This window comes from Manis javanica, chromosome 11 (assembly GCF_040802235.1).
Source record: "Manis javanica isolate MJ-LG chromosome 11, MJ_LKY, whole genome shotgun sequence".
In the NCBI taxonomy this organism is placed as follows: Eukaryota; Metazoa; Chordata; class Mammalia; order Pholidota; family Manidae; genus Manis; species Manis javanica.
In genome coordinates, this window is record NC_133166.1 from 83,925,094 (window position 1) to 83,948,614 (window position 23,521).

The 23,521-nt window shown below is 43.6% G+C and overlaps 1 protein-coding gene across 4 annotated transcripts in view; it reads right to left on the minus strand.

Annotated features, from left to right (window-relative positions):
* The window catches only part of TNR (tenascin R), a 383,067-nt gene that overhangs the window by 20,896 nt on the left and 338,650 nt on the right, over window positions 1-23,521 (minus strand). For 3 of the 4 annotated variants that reach the window (XM_037013699.2, XM_037013698.2, XM_017655710.3), the window contains 9 exons: window positions 20,365-20,454; window positions 19,028-19,291; window positions 18,171-18,440; window positions 16,885-17,004; window positions 15,845-15,991; window positions 13,184-13,303; window positions 10,266-10,409; window positions 9,462-9,592; window positions 8,530-8,662 (listed from right to left, as the gene is read on the minus strand). In XM_037013699.2, the coding sequence (XP_036869594.2) occupies window positions 8,530-8,662; window positions 9,462-9,592; window positions 10,266-10,409; window positions 13,184-13,303; window positions 15,845-15,991; window positions 16,885-17,004; window positions 18,171-18,440; window positions 19,028-19,291; window positions 20,365-20,454 (1,419 nt within the window). Of the gene's footprint in view, window positions 1-1,185; window positions 3,991-8,529; window positions 8,663-9,461; window positions 9,593-10,265; window positions 10,410-13,183; window positions 13,304-15,844; window positions 15,992-16,884; window positions 17,005-18,170; window positions 18,441-19,027; window positions 19,292-20,364; window positions 20,455-23,521 lie in introns of those variants that run through there. The other variant, XM_037013700.2, reaches the window with a different exon arrangement.

Consider the following 23,521-nt stretch of genomic DNA (forward strand, 5'->3'; position numbering starts at 1 on the left):
TGCTCTTATTTTAGAAACTGATGTAGAAGTTATCTACAAATAGGTGGGAGAGGGGTGTTCACATTTGTGCAAAAGCAGAACCTGTTTGAGAGACTGCAGGAATAGACAGGAGACAGAGCAAGAACCGGGTTGAAGAATGACAGACAACTTCGGGAGGTAAGCAGGGACTGGCCATTGAAGGAGTTGGACACCTCCTAAAGGCAGTGGGATGAAGAGTCCGTTGATGGACTTCAAGCTCAAGGTTGCATTCTCACTGTGGTGTGGAGAATGCATTAGATGGGGATGAGACTGGAGGCAAAACCCCATTTAGGAGGTAGTAGTGGGAATCAGGGAGGAGAAGGGACAGCATCTTTTAAAGAAGTAATGGAAACAAACAATCAACTGAACACAGGCAGAGTGACATCATCTTGTGCAGGATTATTAGAATAGATGGACTAAGTTTAAATTTAACATGATAACTTTATTTACGGGTGCATGGAATGATATTAACAATATAAAAAGAACAAAAATCATGAAGAATTAAGTAGAACTGTTTTGTATGAACAATATAATAGTTGAAAGTAAGAAGACAACAGATGGGATGAATGAGGGATCTAAATACAGCTGAAAGTAAATAAATGAATTGGATGATCAGATTGAGGAGCTCCCTGAAAAGATTAAAGGTGAAGATAAAACATAAAGAGAAAGCTAACATATCTAGCCAACAGAAGTTCTAAAAAAGAAAAAGAAAAATAGGAGGAATTTTTTAGAGAAATAATGAAGATAAGTGCCTCAAAATCCAAACACCTCAGCTTTAAAAGACTCATAGAGTGTAAAATTGGAGATAAAAAGATAAATGAATTCCAAGACATAGGGTAAAGTGTGACTGTCAAAAAAAAAAAAGAAAAACACTCTAAAATCTTCTAGAAAGACAGAACAAACCACCCACAGGATCAGATTGACATCAGACTTCTTTCTCAATGGCAGCATTGCCTATGAGAGGATAGCAGAATAATATTTTAAAACATGAAGGAAACAAATATTTGAACCTAGTATTTTATATATCTGATCAAACTGCAACTCAAATGTGAGGGTGTGATAAAAAAAAACTTCAGACATATGAGATATCAGAAAGTTTGTTTTACAAAATCCTTTATTGAAAATTTAGAGTAAATGCATAATTAAGGAGTGATGAATGCCGGAGAAATGAAGGAAAGAAATACTTGAGTAAAATTTCTTATTTTTGTCTTAAGTAAAAGGCTATAATAAAGAAGAGAAAAAAAAGAAAGCCAATTCATAACAACCCACAACCAAAATCTAAACAGGGTTTATTTGGGTGAATGTTAAAGGGATAGGGAATGAGAGATGGATTTGAGAGCATGCTCGAAGACTTGGATTGCTAAAGGGAAGATAGTATATTGATATATTTAAGAAATCAATGGTGATAAATAAACACGAATAGGGATAGTACATCTAAAAGCTGGCTTTTAAAAATATTAGTGAGAGAAACAAATCACTGGCAAGACTGATTAAGAAATAAAGACAGAAGCTGAAAAAATAAAATGAAAAAGGGAAGAGATACAGATACAGTAGAGATGAAAAACCATAAAAAGGCTTTTGAAGAATTTTATGCTAAAATTTAAAACTTCGATAAAATGAATAAATTCCTAGAAAGCAATAAAGTTTCAAACTGTGCAAGAAGGAGCCAAAAACTTGGATAGATAATTAATTTAAAAATACCAAACATCTCACAGAAACAAAAAGAAACAAACAAAACAACAACAGAACATACCCAGGTGGTTTTAGTGATGAATTCTGCTTTACTTATTCCAAAAATAAATAAATAAAAGTGAGAAAGCTGTCCTGATTTTTAAAAAATAAAATTAGTGAAACATGGATTTCAAAACTCAATAAGAAGATATACATACAAGAAAAAATGTATAGGTCAATATCATTTATGATTATAGAATTGAACAGCCTAAATGAAGTACTAGTTAACCACAACCAGCAGTGCATTAATCATATTCATGTGAGATTTCTCCTAAAAAAGTAGTGATGTAACAATAACAAAAAATCTACCAATGTAATTCACCTCATTAGTAGGCCAAAGGATAAGTCATATCATTAACTAAACTGATGTAGAAGAAAGGCCATTTGGTAAAGTTTAACAAAGCTATGACTAAAACTCTTAACTTGGAAAAAAAGACAAATTCTGTAACTTAATAAATATTTTAAATCTCAACTCTAAGCAAATACTATTCTTGTTCAACATAAGCCAATTATATATTTATTTTATTTTAGAAAAGGTTAAATATTTTTTTCATCAAAAAGAGGTTTAACAATGGAAACTGAGAAAAAATTAACATGAAGCTTTAATTGCATTCCCTTTAAGAATAGGAACAAGTCAAGGTTACCTAATATCACTGCTAACTGTTTTTTAGCATAGTTCTGGAGGTCTTGGATAATGTGATAAGTAAAGAAAAATAAATAAGAGGTATAAGGATCACAAATATAGAGATAAAACTATCATTATCTGTGAAAGATATAAACTATTTGCCTAAAAATATTAACAGAAATAATAGATAATTAGAATTAAAAAGAGAGTTCAGCAGGATGGCTGGATACAGGATCAATATACAAAAATTAAAAGCATTTTTCTACATCAGCAATAACAAGCTAGAAAATATTTTTAAAAATTAGATAAAACTCACCAAGCAATAAAATATTGTAAAATATTCAGAAATTAGACAAGAACATAAAGAATATTACAGAGAAATACTTAAAACCCTATTAAAGAACATAAGATAATTTGTATAAATGAAGACACATTGGGGTGACTTAGTAGTATAAAGATGTCAGTTCTTCCAAAATTAATTTATAAATTAATGGCAATTCCAATCTAAATTCAAGTTGAAATTTCTTTTGGAGAACTTAATAAACTTATTCTGAGATGTGTATGGAAACATAAGAGTCAGCAAAGCTAAAATGACTTTGAAATGAACAGTGAGAAAACTTGTTCTACTAGTTACTAAGATATTAATATTAAAATATTCAGTCATAGATATAAAAACACAATGTAGTTTTGGCAAAAGAACAGATAAGTAGACTATAGACTTGAATAGAGAGTTCAGAACTCAGAGACAAATCCTGTACATATGGGAACTTAATATACAGTAAACCACCAAAAATCAATGGAAAATAATGGACTATTTAGAAAAAGATGTTGAGGAAACTGGCTCACTATATAAAGAAAAATAAAATTGTATCCTTACCTAATACTGCATACAAAACAGATGGCATACAAAATAAAAAAATATTTTAAATATAAAAAATAAATCTAGAAAGTTAATAGAAGTATGTGCAGAAGAATATCTTTGTGTCCTATAGGCAAAGAAAGACTCAAGAAAGACTCTAAACATTGAAATAATAAAAGTTAATAATTACTAGCACAGGAACCCTGATAAAAATATAGGTAAACTAAATGAACATGCAATTTATAGAAAACGGAAATTTGAAAGGCTAACAAGCATATGGAGAGATACTTAAACTCAAACTCATTATTTAAAAAAATTCAACTAAAACAATGAGATATCAATTACTCCTATTATACTGTCAAAAATTACAAAGCTGAATCATGTTAAGTCATTAGAAATGATGCATGTCACTAGGAAGTAAGAGCCTTCATGAACTGCTGGAGGGAGTGTAGATTAGTACTGCCATTTAGGAGGGCAATACTTTAGTTAAACTATGTAAACACATACCCTATGACTCAGTAATTTCTCTTCTGGGTATATATCCCAAAGGCATCGCCTCACTGATTCATAACTGGACACATCCAAGGTACTTATTGCAGTACCATTTGTGGTGGGAAGTTGGAGGTTATCTGATGTCTATCTTTGGGAGAATGGAAAGGAAAAATGTGATGGATGCACATCACGCAGTATTTTGCAGCAGGTGGAAGCCAAAGACTATACACAGGCACACCAGCATGGATGGATCTTAAAAACAGTGCTGAGTAAAAAAATAGAAGAATAGGGAATGAGTTCTGTGATTTAATACTTTTTGCATATACTTAAAATGTTTATACTCAAAACAATTTTACACGCACACATTTTTCAAAAATACATATAAATAAAGGAAATACAACACTCTGGAATGCTTGTATATAGAAGGCGGAAGAAAGGATGGGATAAAAGGAAATAAAGGAATAAACACAGAGAGGGACCTTGTTGGAGCCTGACACTGGTGATACGGGATGAATGAGGTAATACGGTTAACTCAAACCTCTCATCTGACATCCATCCATTTATCCATGTTGTTCAAGTACAGAAATTATTTATTCAAATGGGTTGGGTTTGAACCCTACCTCCTTCCTCATTAGCCAGGTACCAAAGAAAAGGGAAAGTGAACCTCTCCTTTTAGGGTTTTGCTTTTCTCAATGAGGCAAGAACTCGAGCTATTTCTAAGCAGTAGAGCAGAGAGAAGCCGCTGTAGTTCCCTACTTTAGTGATGGGGAAGTGTGGTGTACATAAGAGTAGATAGCAGTTGAATGGGATTGTTAAACTTTCTTTTCCAACTGACAACTATGCGGATTTGCCAATCTTTATTACTTTTCACAACCTTAAAAACTGAAGCTCGTGTTCAAGTTTTCCTGAAAAGCCCCAGAGAGCATCTCAGCCTGGAAGTGGAATACCAGAGACTGGAGCAAAGTCAGTAAAGAAAGCTTCTCATTACTCGTCTCTGGGTGCCTCTGCAAGTGATTGTCTTCGCTTAACCTCAAGGTCAACACAACCTGTTTTACAGTGTTCACTGCCTCCGAGGACAAGCTGTAGTGAGTATCTTGTTTGCTTCTTGTAGCATTAAAAGAGACAGTGAGACCTGCCTTGCAGATGATCATTTCACCAAGTCCGTGCTGCTCTGTGGGGAGTATTTGTTTCCTAATTTATATTCATGTCTCTAAAAGACAAGTAGACCTTGGAAGAAATTTCAGGCAACAGTAAATTATAAATAATGTTTCAACATTTTTTCTCTTTCATACAACTGGTACTTAATTCCCTGCAGAGTCTTGCGCAAACACCAGAGACAAGAGGACTGGAAGCTATTAACATGATGGAAAGAATGAAATGGGCTGGTAGAATAGGCAGGAGGGCAGCAAGGGAGAATATCTTGATTGTAGGAGGTTTTTGAGGTTTTGTGGGAGCCAATTCTTTTCTTTTCTCTCTTTTATTTTTCTTCTATTTTTAAACATCTCAAGTCTTTTCCAGACCATTAAGTAGGTACCTGCTTGAACTGAGCCTCTTGTTTTGGCCTATCCAGGGTAAGATGAAGGCTTTGTAAGTGGATGGAGGCCACTTTGGGGCCCAACTCTTTTGTTCTGTAGGATAAGGTGTAAAAAACACTTAGAAGGATCAGCCGAGATCAGCCCATCCTAAGAATAGGATGTACTAAGCAGAAAGCTCAGGTACCATCAGTGAGGCTGGAGAGGATGCTGGTTACCAGAATGAAATCAGCCCCTAAATCCATCAACCTGGTTTGCCATCACAGAGGATGTCTGGTGCTTCTTAGACCTCTTACTCAGCAGGAATAATTCATGCAGCTCACACTGGCAGCACTCCAATCATTTGAGTAAGTGAAGGGAGTCTCTGCTCTTTGTTTATGTTTCTCTACCTTCTTTTTTATTACATTTTTTTTTAAGGCAAACAGGAGGCCACAGGTGGGGCATGCAGGGTGAGGTATGTAGCTTTGCTGTGCAGAGGTAGTAAGGGCAGATCCTGAGAGAGGGGCAGGGAGAGAGGATGCGCTGAGCTTCAGGGGAGGCTCAGAGAATGGCAGAATTAGGCTCAAGGCTCTGCTGCTGTCTCCACTCTTCCTAGAGGAAGCCTGATCTCCTGGGATCTTGGGAGACCTATAGGGGCTGGCAGGAGAGTCCTGGGAGGAGAAATACCTGGGTACCACTCTTCCCAGACTCTTCCTTAAGGAGCCTGGCTCACACCATCTGCTAGCAAACCCCAATCTTTCCCTTCTTGATCACATCCTGATCCCCATATTCAGGTCACTGGTACCCTTGTATTATCTTTCTCCTCAGTAAAATTTACTTTTGGCAAGGGAGTTGGAGGGTGGGTAGAATAGGTGGGGGAGGGGCATGACACAGGCAGTGAGGACTCATTAATGTTGACATGCAGATAGCTGTGTAGGCTTAGTGCAGTTTATTCAGGGAAATCTGCATTTGGGGTGGCAGAAAGAACCTGAAATTAGGGATCGAAATTGTAGTCTGCACACAGTACCTCTTTGCCTGGGCTATCCCTGTGAGGGATCTTGAGAATTCTCTCCTCGTATGGCTTTGTTTCCTCAGAAACCCCTCTTCTGTGCCTTGCATCTGGGACTTCACCTTTCAATGCACAAACATTCCTTATGTCCGCTATGTGCCAGGCTTTATGCAAAGTGCTTTTGCACACTACCCTGCTGTCCATGAACTGTTCATTCTGCAACCGGTCATTTCAGTGGGTTCCAGCACATCTCCAGGACAAAGCCATCAGGGTTTGGTATGCATCAGTGACTTTACTTTGAGTTTTCCAGTAAAATACTGCTAAAGCTTCCACCATGGACACATCTTTGCCATGTACCAGTAGTGGTGGCAAGTCCTTTTCTAGTACCCAAACTCTACATAGGATGGCTCGGTCAGTAACTCCAGATCATACAGGAATGTGGGCTTTTCAGTTTCCTCCTTTTGGAATGGTAATGGTCACACCCTGGGAGCCCAGTGCCAAATGGAGTCTCATAAAAACAAACACCTAAATGCATCCTGATGGCTCTCATGCCCTGTCCACCAAACAAAGCCACTGCCCTGGCCTCCTCTCCAGATTTCCATGAATTGTTAACCCTCTTCTTATTGAATCCAGCTGAGCCCCTGCTGTATCTGGGATCCCACACTCCTTGGGGAAGCTTCATATAAAAGAGGCCTGTGGTGGGCACAGAAGCTGGTGTACTTTTACAGCCTAGGGGGATCTGGAGCAGGGCATAGCTGCAAGCTACTGCAGACCCTTTGGGCATACTGTCATACTGCTCACAGCACTAGCTATGGCATTACCAGGACAGGAATTAAAAGCTCATCCTACACTGAGCAAGCATCAGAGCTCATGCATGTGAGGGATGAAATGATTAGTTTAGACCTAATAAATATGAAAATTGGGATCTCTGTTGATATTCTGTCATCTGTGTCCTTTTTATGGGAAAGAAATTCTTCATTCAGTGAAAAGCTCAAATCCTTGGGTCTTTGGGTAGTAGCTTGGAAAAGAGGACCATCCATGGAAGACCCTTTAATTAACCTGTGTACATGCAGAGAAGGGCTTGAACAAAAAGAAGGTAGCACCTTGCTTCTGAGATAAGACACCTTCTGAAAGAATGCAGAGGGTGAAGATAATTGACTTCAGCTCCATAAGAGAGATAAGTGTCCCCCAGTTTCCACTTGTTAAGAACATGTCTTAGATTCATGTCTTGGTTGTGTGACCAAGGTCTTTTTATTTTTTAATTAAAAAGTTGTTTTTCTGATTCATGTGCTCCTTGTAGACACTGTAAGATAATGAAAACTACAAGAAAGAAGGAAAAAGAGGACTCATATCTCACTGTGCTGAAGTACTGCTGGTAACATTTTGATGTACTTGACCCAGTATCCTGCTTTGCAATTCAGAATGAGTATAGTTGGGGAGGCACCTGGGTAGGGATGGGGGACTTTCTGTCACCTCTCTCTGGTGACAGAGGATGGGCTCTGGGGCATGGGCAGGAATCCTGTTATCTTGGTGCTCTGAGAAGGCAGGCAGACATGCAACTGGGGACAAGGGACATGCTCACACTTGCTCCACACATGCTTATTTCCTGTTGTATACATTATGTACATTAGGACACTCTTATCCCTTAGGGCATTTTCAAATATCTCCCGCTGATACTTAGATGAGAGAAGGCAGGGGGAACAGCTGGATTTAGAAGTAGAAGACCTTGGTACAAGTTCTGACCCAGACACTAGCCAGGTAGGTCATCTGATTTCCATCACCTCAGTTTCATCATCTGTGAAATGGGAGTAAAAGCACTCCTCACCAGTCCTGATAAGGGTTGCATTGAGACCATAGGAATGCAAAAGTGCTTTGTGTATGGAGAAGAAACATCATTTTAATATTGAGGGTTTACTACTGCTCTTTCTACGAGGTGAGTGTCTGATTATGGGCAGCAGAGGAGGGAAGGAGGAAGAGATGAACTGTGCTGGAAAACCACTGGCAGGAAATCTCAGCAGCAACCTGGTGTCTACTGGAGCATTTAGCTGGTCCACATGGACCAGAGATGTGCACACACAGCTCGTTCCTGTGGGTGCCTTGGTAGTGAGAGGTTTCCTGGCAGAGCCTTGGAAGGGGAAATGGGAGAGTGGAAGAAATATTTTTCTTCTCAGGAAAAGGCAACTGAGTTTCTTTGACAGGACCCTGCCTGGCCAAGTCTCAGCTGAGTCTGAGAGGAGCCAGCATCACGCAGCATGGGGGGCGGCACAGTGGCGGTCAGTCTCACCTGTGGCGAATGTGGTGGAGGTGATGCTGCTCCGAGAAGTGTCCTGGGCTGCCTGCAGGAACACAGTGTAGTCTGTGCTCTCGGACAGGCCCTCCAGTCGGATCCACGTGTCCTCTGCATCCACAATCAGCTCCTGCAGGAGGAGCCAGAGGAGGGCGGTGCAGGGAGTGACAGGCTCTCAACCGAGAGGGGTGGGGAGGGGGAGTCCCGATCCCGTGGCCAGCTAGGTCAGCATCACAGTGGCCGTTTTCATCCTCTCCATCCCACAGTACGGAGAAACCCGAGCCAATAAGTAGAGAGGATGGCTCCTGTCTTACAGATGCACGTTGGGATGATAAACATGGGCATCTGAATTACCGAGTCCGGTGGTTTTCAGACTGAGAGCTGAGGAAGCAGAGTTCCAGGCCTCCCTACTCTGTATCCAACAGACTAGGTCTGCTTGAGTCTATTCTGCATATTCAGCTTCTGAGGATGATCTCATTTTAAGAAAGGATTCCACTGCTAACAAAACTTTGACAACTAGTGCTCTGGATGGACTGTTTCAACTGATCACATAAAAAGAGAAATCTGTCAGCTCTTTTCTGTAGGTTGCATAGATGTAGCCTGTATAATGCTTATCAAGAGGCATAAAGACTGCTGAATTTGGTATCCAGCTCACATTTACTTGGTTCTGTTAGTGAAAAATTGTTCCAGTACCATGTATTTGTATGGGCTTGGAAGTTTACAGTGTGCTTTGCATGACTGTATTGGCTCTCTAAGGCTCAGGGATGTTTAGTGTTTTGCCTCAACTTGTATAGACAGTTAAGAGTGGTGCCAGAACCAGCACCCAAATCCCAGGCTCTTTCCTCAACAGCATGCTATGTACCTGCAATGGGAAACCTAGTTTAACTGCATGAATTGCAACGGTCCTTCCCGTTTACAGGAAAACTCACCTTGCGGCTTCCATCGGTGGATTTGTAGGTCAAGACATAGTTCTCGATCTCTGCTCTGGGAGGCTGCCAGGAGATCAGGGCACCTTGTCTGGTGACCTCACTGGCTGTCAGGTTTGCAGGAGGATCCAAGACTACAAAGAGGAGAAAACGCCAGAAATGCCTGCCCCCTCCTCTGTACCCTGTTTGATTTCAGGAATCTTATCTCTTTGCCTACTTACACGCTCAGTCCACATGCTGACCCCACTTCTAGCTTGGACAGAGCAGAAAGGGTGCTTCTGTGTCAGAAGATCATTTTTCAGTGTCAGGATCATTCCGGCAGCTATCCCCGCTTTCCCTCACCTAGGCCTCTGGGTCTAGGTGGGACATCTTCCAATGTCTGAAATTATGACCTTGCTGAACCTACATGTCTCTGAATCCACTCTTGAACCTGTAGCATTCCCACATCTATTCCTTTGTCCACTGTTCTCCTAGCCAAGGCCACACCTAACAACTCTCTCCATGATATCAAGCCCTTTAATATCCATCAGATTTTTCTGGGCCAGATGCATTTCCACTACTGGCCTCTCTTGGCCTGGTTCTACTGCTGTCAGTAAGCAGAAAACAGACATATGTCTGCTGGTCAAGAGCCGCAGCTCACTGTCCCTGGCATTGGGGCCAGGTCATAGTCAACTAAAATAAGAACAGTTCATAGCTGCATTGTCCAAAGCCTGTAGCATATAATCCAGTCTTACTACATGGAAACTGATTTTCTGGGTCTATCAAAGCCTCCTGGGACACCGGAGATGTAGTTGACCATGTACTCACGGGTAGAGAAGTTGGTGCTGACGGAGCCACTGGTGAGAGGCCCATTGGTGGCGTACATAGAGACAGTATAGTGGGTGCTAGGAAGCAGGTCAACAAGCTGGAATTCCTCACTGTCCCCATCAACCAGGATGGTCTCTCCAGTGACTGAAGTCAGATGAACATGGATAAGGATTGAATAAGGCTATTCGATGTAAGAAAGACTTATCAAATCCAGCGGCATTTCATAAAGATTCAGTATTAGTGAACTTTGGGAAAAATCATTTAGAGGTTATTCAGATTTGCATTTTATACCATACAAGGATCCCCTCTCATATCGTTTTGCATCCTGAGAAAAATATTCCTTATTGGGAGGCCAGATTGTCTTTTCTATAACTTCTACTCAGGCCTCTGGATTTATAAAGAATAGTCCAAGTCCTTTGTCTACGTGACCCCTTCTTCTGCATCACCCTTCCAAATCAAGTCCTCTCTCCCGCAGACTGAAAAATTCAGCTCTCAAACCCCATTACATGCACATCACAGTTCTAAAACTCACAATCATGGCTACCTTTCTCTAGGCAAGTAACAGTTTATTGGGGGTCCTGCTGAAATGGAAAACTCAGAAGAGAACTGAGAACAATAATTGAGATGTACTGACCAATGAAACAAACAGGGTCAATCTCTGCCTGTTTGTGCCAATCAAATTAATCCACAGGTTTTGAGACAGTCATGTGCTGTGACTGTCACATGCTGGGATTATTACTAATCATGAGCCTTGTTTACAACCCCCTCCCCAACCTTGTCTAGTGTTTTTTTTTTTGCTTCCATGGGCAGAGCTTTGCATTTATTTTTACTGCATTTTGCCTTGTTGACTGAGTTTTGAGTCACTGTTTCAGTTTATTAAAATATATTTGGATTTGTGTTCTGTCAATCACAGTTTTGTTTTACAAACAAATTTGGCATGCATATCTTTTCTGTATTCATTCCAGCTGTTGACAAAACTGTCCATTAGATCAGGGCCAACAGTTTTATTGTGCCTTTAGGATATGCCTGAGTCATTTGACATTCAAAAAAGTCTACTAGGCACTTCTCCAAACTAGAAAGGGCCTGAGGTTTCAAGCTTCTCACAGTCTAAAGGCATAGAAACGTATGCAAATAAGTTAAAATTCAAACAAACTCTTTGAAAGATCATACATAATGACTCTATCTTCTTAATATCTTCCTCTCAGGATATCTGAACACCCTGCCATCACTCAGCACTTCACATATTAAACTATGGCATTCTCATGCTCTCTCATCTTCACAAATGCAAACAAGCTGTGCTTTTTCTTGGAACTTCCTTTCTTCTCCTATTCTCTTTCTTTAATTTCATCTAAGATGGTCTCTCTATTTTTCCCCTCAACACTCTCACCTTAAGTCGCAGAAGCCTATCAGATGCGGCCCAGGGTGTTTTGTGCTTGCTTATCATGATGCTGCTTACACTGAGTTGTTACTATTAACTTGTCTGCCTCAGCAGACATGAGTTCTGATGACAAGAACTCATGTTTTGCTTCTGAATCCTGATAGCGGTACAGAGTGTATGGCACATGGGAGGGCATCAGAAGTACTGGCTGAATGAATGAAAGTTAATTGTTTTGATGGAGCCGTGCACTTTGTACCCCATGAATACGTGAGTCTCACTGCCTTAGGTGGGTAATGGAAGCTTTGACAGAGGAGATAGTGTTGAAACTAAGATTTGAAGGATGGGTTATTCAGGCAGACAAGTAGGGGGAGAGTTGCATGTGCAAATGCAATGTGGTTTGAGAAGGCATGATGAGAGTTAAGAAATGCAGCACCATGACATGCCGGGAAGGGTGGGTAGGAGCTGCAATGACTTGTGCATGCAAACAGAGGGGTTAGGATGTATCCACAGTAATTATACTCATTATTTGAGGAGGGCCATTCAATTAGCAACAGCTCTATATAACTCCAGATATGCCCAGGATGTATCTTTCCATCTAAGTGATAAGTGAATTTTTCTAATATCTTGCTGAAATACAAATGTGCCAATAGATTTGCCAATAAAAAACAAGGCATAAAGTTGTTTTGGTAAAACTTATTCTTGGTGAACCTGTGCTGGTATGTAAAAATCACTAAATCCTTTTTTGGTTTTTATGTTCCCAAGCACTGATAATCAATTTACTTCGCAGCTTATAGAATTGGCTTTCTCGATTCTTTTTGAAAATCAAGACATCTGCTTGATTTCTGTCTCCTGGTATCTTGGTTCTCTGGATTCCTGACTAAAACCCACAACAGCTCTGTGATCACGTGTATAATTTAGGCAAGGAAATACTTTTCCTAGGCCTAGGCACTTGCACTGCTCAACACTGCTTTGCTTTGAGCTTCTCTTTTCAATTTCAAATGGCATAAGGTGAGCCAGCATGGATGGGGAGGAAGACATTGAAACTCAAGATCTTTCCATGTTGGCTCCACCTTTAGGTTGGATATGGGGAGGGAGAGAAGACTAGAGCAACAGACTAAAGAGTTTAGTAGTTCTGCATTCTTTGCCACCCTTTATCATGTTTTATCTGCTCCAATCATGGTCCTTTAGTGTTTTGGTTGGTCTGTAAATTTCTAAAAATGTCTACTGTCCTGCCTGTAGCATTTTGGGAAAAGTCTTAGCTCAATTCTGAGTTTTGTCTTCCAAGTGCTATTTCCCTGTTTTTATATTTGCCCTTGGTTACATGAGCTTCTTGTCCCTTACAGATGCACTTGCTCAGTTCCCATAGATGATACTGTTTGCAGAGTTTGGGGACATCTTAAGGGCTATACAGTGAAATTAAAGCAGGAAAACTTCTAATTTTTCCTGAGATTTATAAAATGTTGTTTTATTTTTAACTGGATTCACCCCCAGTCCCAGCCATTCCCATCCACCTGATGCACAAGCCCCCACAGAAACCCACCTGCAAAGTGTGTGAGAACAAGGACGTAGCTCTCCACCTCCCCCGCTGGTGCTTTCCACTGCAGCAGAGCTCCTGTCGGGGTGATGCTGGTGGCAGTCAGACCCACAGGGCTGTCCATGGCTGAAACAGAGTAGGAGAGCATTTGGCAAAGGTCAGAGGAACTGCAGGATGGAGGCGCAGCAAACTGTCTCCGGCTACAGGTCACCTGTGATGCTTGTCAGCTGCTTTGCCATACAAAATGATGGGGGGAGAACTCTTTGCCTTCTCACCTTCCGATTCCATCAGCCCTTTCCTCTTCTCCCCTTCCTCCTTCCTCCCAAGTGCCCAGTTCTACCTTCATTGTCCCTAGATCTTCCTTTTAATTCATTCATTAGCTTCTTATGTGCAGAGTCCTGACAGGTGCATGAGGAATTCCAAGGTGTAGCTGTTGCACTGTAGACATTTAAACTTGGATGAAGAAACTAAAAATGTTATATTTCTTTAATTAATGAGATAATATGCTTCCCAGGCTATTTGTACTTTCCTAAGAATAAGGGGCATGCCTTGTGGAGCAATCTCTGCTAGTGAACTTCAGGAAGTGTAGTGGGGGCTCTACAAAGTCAAGGAGCACCCCAGCCCCTAGAACTGAGAAGGTACTTAATAAATCCTGTGGAATGACTGAATGGGACCCAGTACCTGTAAGGTTATATCTGACTGCTAAATTCTTCTTTACTATACACAAGGCTCACTCTGTACTGAGTCCTGGGTATCCTTGTTGTGGCACAGAGTCAAGGGGATTCTTCTAGGCTTAAAGCCAAGTGTGCCTGTTGGGGGAATGGAGTTTGCTCATCATAGGTCCATGTTTCTATTCTCACTTTCCTATGCTCAAGGCCTTTGTTTACTTACTGTGCCTCCCTTCCATAAAGTTGGGATTTATTTTAGAAACAGATGTTATTGCAATTGTTTAGGTATCAGCTCAACCTGAATGTCATGCAATTTACTTTTGGAGACCAAGATGTGCTGTTGACCTGGCCCTGTTCTCTAATCAAAGGATTTTGTTGCCTGCCTATGTCCCTCATTTCAAAGCAACAACCATGAAATATTTTTGCAGTTTTTAACATCTGAATCTTTTCCATAATTTGTGCCTTCAATGGGTTCTTCAAAATACAACCTTATGAGAAGAGGCAAAGAGGAAAAGAAGAAAAGCCTCCTCAGACTACAGTTAGCTTGTTCTCTGTGAGATTAAGCATGAGACCCCGAAAGAGTATTCCTTTCCTATTCATTTCCAAAAGTTGTAAAATCATCAACTTCATGGTAAAACAATAACAAACAATAATAAAATAAGGCATTTCTGTGAGCAATCTGGTTATTAGGAGCTGCCAAAATAACTCTGCCTGAATTTGAAGGAGGATGGTTTGGGTTGGTGCACTACTGAATATCTGCTTTAGAGATATTTATTGCTTATGACCAAGAATCCAAGGAATGAGGTTTTTGACCTGAGTTGCTGTTCTTCTCTTTTATCTTGGAGGCAGGAGGCTCTTGAAATCCTTTTTATTGTCCTGAAAAAGCCTAATTTCTTTTTGAATTGCTAAGACTTTCAGGAAGGTTCAAGGGGGTCTTTTTTTTTTACCTCTTTGGGCATCATTTTGGGTAAATATTTCTTGATTCTTTAATGGTAACAGATAATTTGCTAGAAAGGGTAAGACTGATGCCAAAACATAACTGGTTTATCTGTAGTCATAGACCTGGAAGGAGTCTAGGGAAGATTAGAACATCCTACAGAGTCTCCCAGAAGAATAATTTTTTGAGTTTCTGAAGGAATGTTTCTTTGGCCATTACCTTACAGATGTTCCTGGGCTTGTAGGAGCGTATACAAAACCACTGAGGAATTGCCAGTTCCCTCATTCAGAAAATACCATTCTCTAAGGAAATTAAGTAACCTCAGGAAATCCAGGTGTTCTGCAAATGAGGCAAACTGAATGTTTCTCACTGTGCTTTGAGAACCGTCACCTAACTGGGAGGCTGCGTATGGGAGTTGGGGACAGAAAACATTGGCTGTCCCCTCTGCTGACTTCTAGAGAAAATCTTTCCTACTTCTGTACAGTGGGCTGACAGAAGGGTAGAGAAGGAGGGGCAGTGGGGCTGTCCTTAGGCCCATGCAAGGGGCTTGTTTTCCAAAGGAAGGCCACCACCTTCCTTCTTCCTGGAGCATAGTGCAGCAGTGAATGAAGGAAGTGTTTGGTGGTTTCTGACACTATAGGATGAGGAGTTTCATGACCCCAAGGGATGTTACTGGAATAATACTTTCCTTCTCTGGGGTGAAACGTCCTTGTCTGAGTCTTGTAAAAAGCTGTATTTGGGATGATTCAGTTTTCTGTTCTGGATTTCATTTCCATCATTTATTTTTAAAAGGCAACCTTTCATATTGGAAAGTCTGTGACAAAATCTCTGACCTGAGCTAGTAAGACTCTTAAGAGTGTTACTCTCTGAACTCCTAGCATTAGAGAGGAATACCAGGGACAGAGAGAAATCACAGACTTCTTTGTTAGACTCAAGGAGTGGAGACTCCGAGTCCAGGGCCAGTGTCCTCTGTGTCAGCTCGAACAATTCACTTCTCTCCTCTTGTGCCTGTCGCGGTCCTCAGCCAGGGTCCTGACGGGGCCACGACAGGCGCATGCCTACCTGTGTGAATGAGGGTGCAGATGCGCTCACTCTCCTCCCGTCCCCGCACGCTGTTGAGGCTGATTTCATATTCAGTAGCTGGGTACAGCTTGGTGATGATGAATTCCGTCACAGTGTTGGGCACCACTGAGCTGTCCAGCCGTCCCACTAAAGAGGAACGGAAGCCACAGGTAAAGTTCAGCAGATCCCACATCAACGCTTCTGTTGGTCCAGTCTGCATGGGAGCTCTGGCAGCACTCGATCAGGAGGCTTGGATGGGTGCAAGGATTGGCACTCAGCGGGGCGGGCAGGGAAATGGTTCATGGACTGGGGATGTTGGGTCTGGAAGAGGTCTTGCATGCCGGTCTCACCCCCTCATTTTTTAGGCTCCTTGGAGCAATGAAAAAGGAGCTACTTATTAGGTGGTTTTCTAGTGAGCTGGTCTTCTTAAGGCAGTGCAGACAGCATGGCTGCAAAGGACAGTCTGTAAAGCCTGGAAACAAGCAGGCTGCAAAACTACCCCACTGGAAGTGACTGTTCCCTCCTTTTACTGACAACGCTACATGCACCAACAAGAACTGGTGGGAGGTAGGGAGATCTGGGCCAACTTCCTCTGACTCATAACTTGGCTGGAGCAGCAGAAACGACCACCATGACTGTGGTCCCCTCCGGTGCTCCATCTGGCACAGCTGGTTGTAGGCATCCCCCAGGGTTCTAGTCATGGACTTACCTCTCTCAGGGAAGTACAAAGGAACCTGGCTCTTGGCAGATTCTCTTAGAGTTCTTTGTTTCTCCCTACACTGCCTAGATAGTGGTGACCAGCTACCATTGTTCACTGCTGGCGAAGGGCCTATTTTCTGGGCGGATGTTACCAGGCCTTCTGTGAGAGGAGTTGGTGAGCGTAGGGTCTCTTGGCTGCTCCTCACCCACCCTCTCTCCTTCTGATGGGGCATGCCAGAGAAAAGAGGACAGATCCAGACGGGGACGGGGTGCTCCGGTATATGCTAGTTCTCTCAGCAACAAATGTCATTCATTTTTGAGAAATCAAATAATTCTATTACCTTGTGTTGGCCGATATGAAACTCGGTAGTAATCAAAAGACGCAGCAGGAGGGCTCCAGGAGACCACAACTGAGTCCTTGGTCACATTGCTAATTGTGATGTCCTTGGGAGGATCAATTCCTGCAAGGACCCAGTGGTTGTGGGGGAAAAGGAAGGCACAAAGTGAAAAAGAAATTCCTATCCTTGATTTTACGTGGATCAAGAGCTCATGGTGCCCCAGAAAAGACCTTGTTTTGTATTAGGTCATCCTTAAAACCACGGTCAGGCTGAAGTCGCACTGGTAGCCTCAGTGGTATGGCCAAAGCCATGTTCATGGAGAATACTCAACAACGTAAAGTTGAGTGGCCAAGGTCTGCCTGTATAGCAACTGTTACATATCTGAAGGCTATTGGGAGACTTTCCTTTACATTTGTTTTATTTTGAACTGGGAGTAACATGGTCATTTTTTAGGGGCAACTTCTCTGAACAAATGAACTCTGTCTCTATCTATTGTGTTTTAGCAGCCACCTTTGCTTCCATTTGGAAAAACTGTTCTTCCTGACTGTAGAAGAACTTGAAAGCACGAGTCCAGAAAACCCACTTTCCCAAACTGTATTTCATTCATACTGTACACATTATTTTTTTGACTACTAGAGGATCACAGTGTTGAAACCAGCTGCGTGGTTAGTCGACTTGTTCAGTTCGTGAGTTCTTGTCAGTAGGTCCAAACACACATGTCCTCACCCACATACACACTCACATTTGGGACTGTATTTAGGAGTAATGCAATGAGCATGATTCAATTGCTCTCAGAGTGCCCGTGTTTTCCAAAAGCATGTAAATCAACCCTGTTCTCTGAGCACCCGGTCCTCATGTGGCTGCATGCTAGTCCTGTATGATTCTGAGGAAGCATCATTTGTGTCAGTGACCTTTATGGGCAGTCAGGAGGTGGCCCTCCAGAACAGGAATAGATGTCTCCTCACTGTAGAAGGCTTTCCTCTTGGAGACTAGCTTTCTCCAGGGATTTCTCTTAGGCTGGTGGTGGGAGGACCTGGGAACAGTGCCTTCAAGCCCTGGTCTCCTCAGGACACTGAGTCTGCCTTCCCTTTTTAATGGAAGTTTCCTTGTCTTAGGCACTTTGTGTAGCCTTGGAAGAGGTGGCTGTTTCAGAACAACTTGCAGACCCTTCTAGCCAAAAGAGGCAGTCCCTTACTCCTTGGGCATTTCTCTTTGCAAACTTCATTGCCTTATCAAAGGTTCCTGTGGGAACCCCCTTTACTACCTGCTGTCAAGTCCCCCAGCCTCACCTGTGGTGATGGAGCCCACGATGGGCTCAGATGTCACTGTGCCATGGACTGCCACCAGGTTCACGATATATTCAGTGGCCGGCTGCAGGCCCATCAGGACAACATGCCTCTTGGTGGCATCCAGAGAGACCTCCATCATCTCTTCCTCTTCATCCCGGGGGCTGTAGTTCACGATAAGTCTGTCTGCTGGGGGGGATGGGTCACTCCAGGTGATGTTCACACTGGAGGAGGTCACATGAGAAAAGTGCAAATGGGAGATGGGGCGGAAGCCTGCAAAGCAGAGGAGATTGGTTCTGAAACACAGATGAGGCAGAGGGGCCCCTGGGCTAGAAAAGCCATCCAACTGAGGGGATCTGCTTTCCTTGCAAATCGGGGTGAGAGCTTCCATTTCCTCCCTCTCCAGTCCTGTCCACTCACCTTTCTCTGAGCCATTTACTGAAAACTGAATGCCCTCAGCAGGGTGAAACCAGCATTACTTCTGTGCATTATTTATAATACTGGCCCAGGATTCTAAAACTCTATACTGGAAAGAATTTCACCTGACCCATGGATCCTCTGAGCGCCCACAGACTTAGTCCAGGTGGGGAGAGCTGGACAGAACCAACCACTGTGTCTAAGCCCTAGGAAACCAGACACAAACTTTCAGGCCTGTCGGTGGCCTTGCTCATCTCTCCCCTTTACTTCCAGCTGTTCCCTCTTGACGTATTTATTAGTTCCTCCTCTCTCTCTTCTTTCTCTACCCACATCCCTCCTTTCTCTAAAGGCAATGGGGCACTGGGAGAGTGGGCTGCCTGGAGGAGTTTCTCACACTAAGATCGCTGGTCCTTGAACCGGAGGGCTTTCTGCCGCCCTGGTACCTGTGAAGGCATCCACAGTGGACTCAAAGCTCTGCTGCCGACCCCTCTCAGCGGTGATTGAAATGATGTACTCTGCCCCAGGCTCTAGATCTGTCAGTGTGTGCGAGGTCCTGTCCTTGGGCACAGTGACTTCTGAGGCGATGCCAGAGGACGGGGTAAAGGTAATTCGGTAGTGGTCGATGGGGCCGCTGGCCTTGGTCCAGATGAGGGAGATGGAGGTCTCTGAGGAGGCTGTCACCATGAGGTCTCGGGGACTGTCAAGTTCTGTGGATTGACATAAGTGACCTGTTTTATACAAGTCCCACAGGAGGGCCAGATTTATTGGAACTGGACCACCCTGTGCATTTCTGAGCTGTCAGCAGGCCTGCTGACCATGAGGATTAGTTTGTTGTTGCTGACACTTCTCTCACATTGTGTTTAGCACCATCCCTTTGAAAGATGCCAGGAGCTTGGCACATAGATGGATGATCTGTAGAAAGGCATACACAGTAGGTGGAATATATCCACCTCTGGGACAAAGTGGGCTGCTGATTCTCAAGCTCTCTGTATTCATTTCCTCCCAGCTCTTCTCAACCAGCCAGGGCAAAACAGGAGCCACCATCAAGTAGGGCTATGCCATTCCTGGCAACACTAGACACCCCTGTCCCTAAGGCCATTTGGACTGACCTGACCGTGGTGTGCCAGCAACAGGAGCTGAGGACTCCTGGGGACCCACGTCCGTGTGGTTTTCAAGAGATGTTGTCTGTGTTAGACTGAGCCTCGGGACAGTGGGATGGTTCAAAATCCTCAGCCCAGCCCTGGCTGCTGGTACCTAAGGCACCAGAGTGACTTTGAAATTTACCCAGGATTTGGAAGTAAAATTGCTGCTCCACAGTAGCAAGGGTTCCACTGCCCTTAGATTTAATAGGTTGTTTCCAGGTCTAGACCTTCACCCCTGTGGGCTTTCTGAGGGCTTCAGCCATGCACGGTGAGGGATACCACATTCTGCCTGCTGTGGGATGGTCCAGAAGGAAATATGACCTGCTCTGCTGTCAACCTACTTGGGATTTTCCACCTCTGCTCTGCACAGCTGTGGACAGCCCTTCAGACTATGGGGAACCACACACAGATCTGTGGGGTAGAGGGTGGGACTCCACCCGACGTATTAGGTGCCAGAGGTTAGGCACAGAGCATCCGAGAACTGCAGATGATGTTATCCCTAGACCGACAACGGTCACCCAGGGACCTGTGCCCTAGGAGTCACTGCCTTCTGACCAATCCTTGCCAGGACAAATCTCCATGGCTCTTGGGGCTTACAGAGCATTCTGGCCTTTGATCACACCAAGCTTCCTACTCACCAGTCCTGGCATTCATAGTAGCTGGGATGCTTTGTTGTGAGTTCATGATGGCACATATTCCAACTCCATACTCAGTGCCAGGCACCAGATCTGTCAGGAGATGCAGAAACAAGCATTATTCTGTGTGTGTGTCAGGTGGGGAGGCTGAAAGTAGGGAAGCAAATGACCTGAGACTCCTGTTTAGAGCTGGTGTATAATCCTTCCTGCATCTCCTCCTGACTGTACCTGTTGGGAAATTTCAATCCCACCACTTAGAAAGTCCATCCTGGATGAACAGGTCAGGGCAGAGCTCCCTTCATGTTGCTGGTCTCCTGGGGGAGGCAGCGAGTCAGTGAGCTTCAGCAGCGCGTACTTAGAGCCTCGGGTTGGCTGCAACTGGGGAGGGGATTTCTCCCTTCATTTATGAATTGGGGGAGTGTGTATTGTATGTTGTGCTTGGGGACCAGGCTGTACCAGTTACAGATAGGAACTGAGGCCACATGGGAACTCCTGGGTCCCTTTTAGGGATCAACAGCAGGTGGACTTTCTCTCTGAGCACTGGGCAGTCAGGCCCTTAATGTACGGCGTGCAGAAGCCCTGGTGCTGTGGGCTCCCTCCAAGATCTGTGATTAAAGCAATGAATCCAATTTTAGGATGACTTCTGGGAGTCCTGGGGAAGATGGAGAAAGTGCCAAAAAGTGTCAGCTAAAGGGTGTGAGCAGCTCTGGGGAAATCCTTTGGGGGTTCAATATGGCGGATAACTGGGAGTCTCCCAGAACATCTGGAATCAGCTGCGGTGCCTACCGTCCTCTTCCACATTCATTGTCAGACTGATCTGTTTGCTGGCACGTCCATTTCCCATGGCTTCTGTAACAAATGACCACAATCTGTCGTCTGAGATGGGTCGGCAGGGTTGTGTTCCTCCTGGAGGTTCTCGGGGAAGAGTCTTCCTTGCATCCCCCAGCTTCTGAAGGCTGTCTGGGGGGCCTCCCTTGCCGTTCTCTCTTGGTGTCTCATCTGTGTCTGCTCTTCTTACACAGACACCAGTCACACTGGATTTATGGCCCACCCTAATCCATTACGGCCTCCTCTCAACTTGATTTCATCTATGAAGACCCCATTTCCAAATAAGGTCACATCCACAGGTTCTAAGTATACATGAATTTTGGGGAGAACATTGTTTAAGCCAGCACACCATCTTTTTATGAAAGAAATGAAGGCAAAGGTAAGTCTGTGTCACTCAGGCTTCTGGCCTCAGGGTTCAGGTTTTTAGGGGGACTGGAGTGTCCCACCCTTCCACCATTTCATCCCCTCCCAGCATCCCTGTACTCCCCCAGGATTCCTGAAATAACAGGAATGACTTTGATAGGAAATGCATTGAGCAACCTTTCCTTTACAAATAGCTTGGTTTTACGAAGGGGAATGCTGCCTCGCAGCCAGAGGGTTCTGCACCCTTCCCTCAGATCCCTATGCATGCTTGAGTAGAACCTACCAGAACCTACCAACCCTTACTGACCAGGATCCCTTGAAGGAGTGCACTGGAATCAGCCCTCTTTCTTTTCTTAAACCAGTTCCTAACCCACAGTTCTTTCTTCCTATAAAGCATCAATACCAGTGGAGGAAAACTTTGAAGTTGGACAGATGTAGAGGTCTGCCATGCTTACGTTCCCATTCAGGCCCTGCCACTTCTTGCCTGAGCAACTCGGTTTATCATCTTTGAGTTTCCATCCTGGTAGAATGGGAAGGACAACAGTGTCTATCTCAGGGTCATTGTGAGGAGTAGGTGAACCCACATATATGAAGTGCAGTGCCTGGCCCCTCGCAATAGTAGCCAATATTATGATTAGCTTGCTCTGAGAACCATTCCAGGATTTTGAGTCCTTTTCAGTGTTCTTCCATGCAGGCACACGGTGGTGCTCAGCACACCTGTTGTCACTTTGCTGTGGTTTAGCCTGCAGGCTGTGATGAACCAGTGACCCAGGGTGTCCAGGTGACAGTGAGCAACTGGGTGGGCTGAGGACCTGTCGCTAGACTGAGTGGGTGATTGCAACACCCCTGATATGTTTGAAGCACACATTTGTCTCCGTCCGTATGTTCAGTGAGCCCCAGGTACATCCCTGGCTGGAGAAATTAGATTACCTTTGGGACATAAACTACTTTTCTCAGGCAACTGATTGAGACCTTCAATTGCCTGTAATGAAGTAGAGATTCTCTGACATAATGAAGGGTGACAGATCGAGGGAGTAAGACAGAAATTATACGTTGCCCAATGGATCTAACATATAACGTTTTCATCTGAGTTTCTTATTTATGAAACTTAAATGAAATAGTCAATAATTTACAACGGAATTGTCTTTTCCGAGAAAACTGCAGAACAGAATTTAAAGTACTCTCTTCACAGGCTTTCTGTCTAGGGAATGGGAATGTGGGACTCACTTACAGGTTCCTGCCTGCTGTTTTCCTTTGATTTTCAGCAGCTTTCTTCCTGTGCTCCAAGTGAATTGTTGCTCTTTGCCAACAGGTAAAATACAGTTCTGCTGGAGAAGAAAACGTGTATCCGAGGCATATGCAGTACACTAATATACCAGCACTCAGAACTCCTAGGGGTTTCTCACTTTTTAAAGATTCCATTGTTCTCCATCAATGCTCCCTTTATCTTTCTATCCAACTCCTGCAAGTGGTAGCATATAAATGGCTCTGTTCCCTTTCTTAACAATATCTCAGAAAACTCATCCCATAGGACACTGCCGCTCTCCATCCCTTACAGAACTTCCTTTGTTCAGCTTGGAGGTTGATGGTTTTTCTCAGCTCTTTCACTGCACGCCCATTCTTCCTGAACTCCCCGAGCACACAGTCCATCCACTCATCAGGGCCTCTTTTGTGCCGGCCACAGGGCTGTGTCCTGGGGACACCAGGGTGAGCTGAGTGGACATCACCCTTGACTTTAATGAGATACAATCGGACTGAAGAAGGAAATTAATTAGTTATTGAGCACCCATATTATGCCAAGCACTGAGCTGCATGCAACAGGTAATCTATAAGAATAATGAAGATTAAAGGGAGGGGAGAAAGGAAGGAGAACAACTGAAGGAGAGTTTTGAGTGGCTACGGTCAGGTGTACTAGTCTGCACTATAGTGTCTGAGGGATTTGTGCGTGTCATCTCACGTAAGGTCCCTG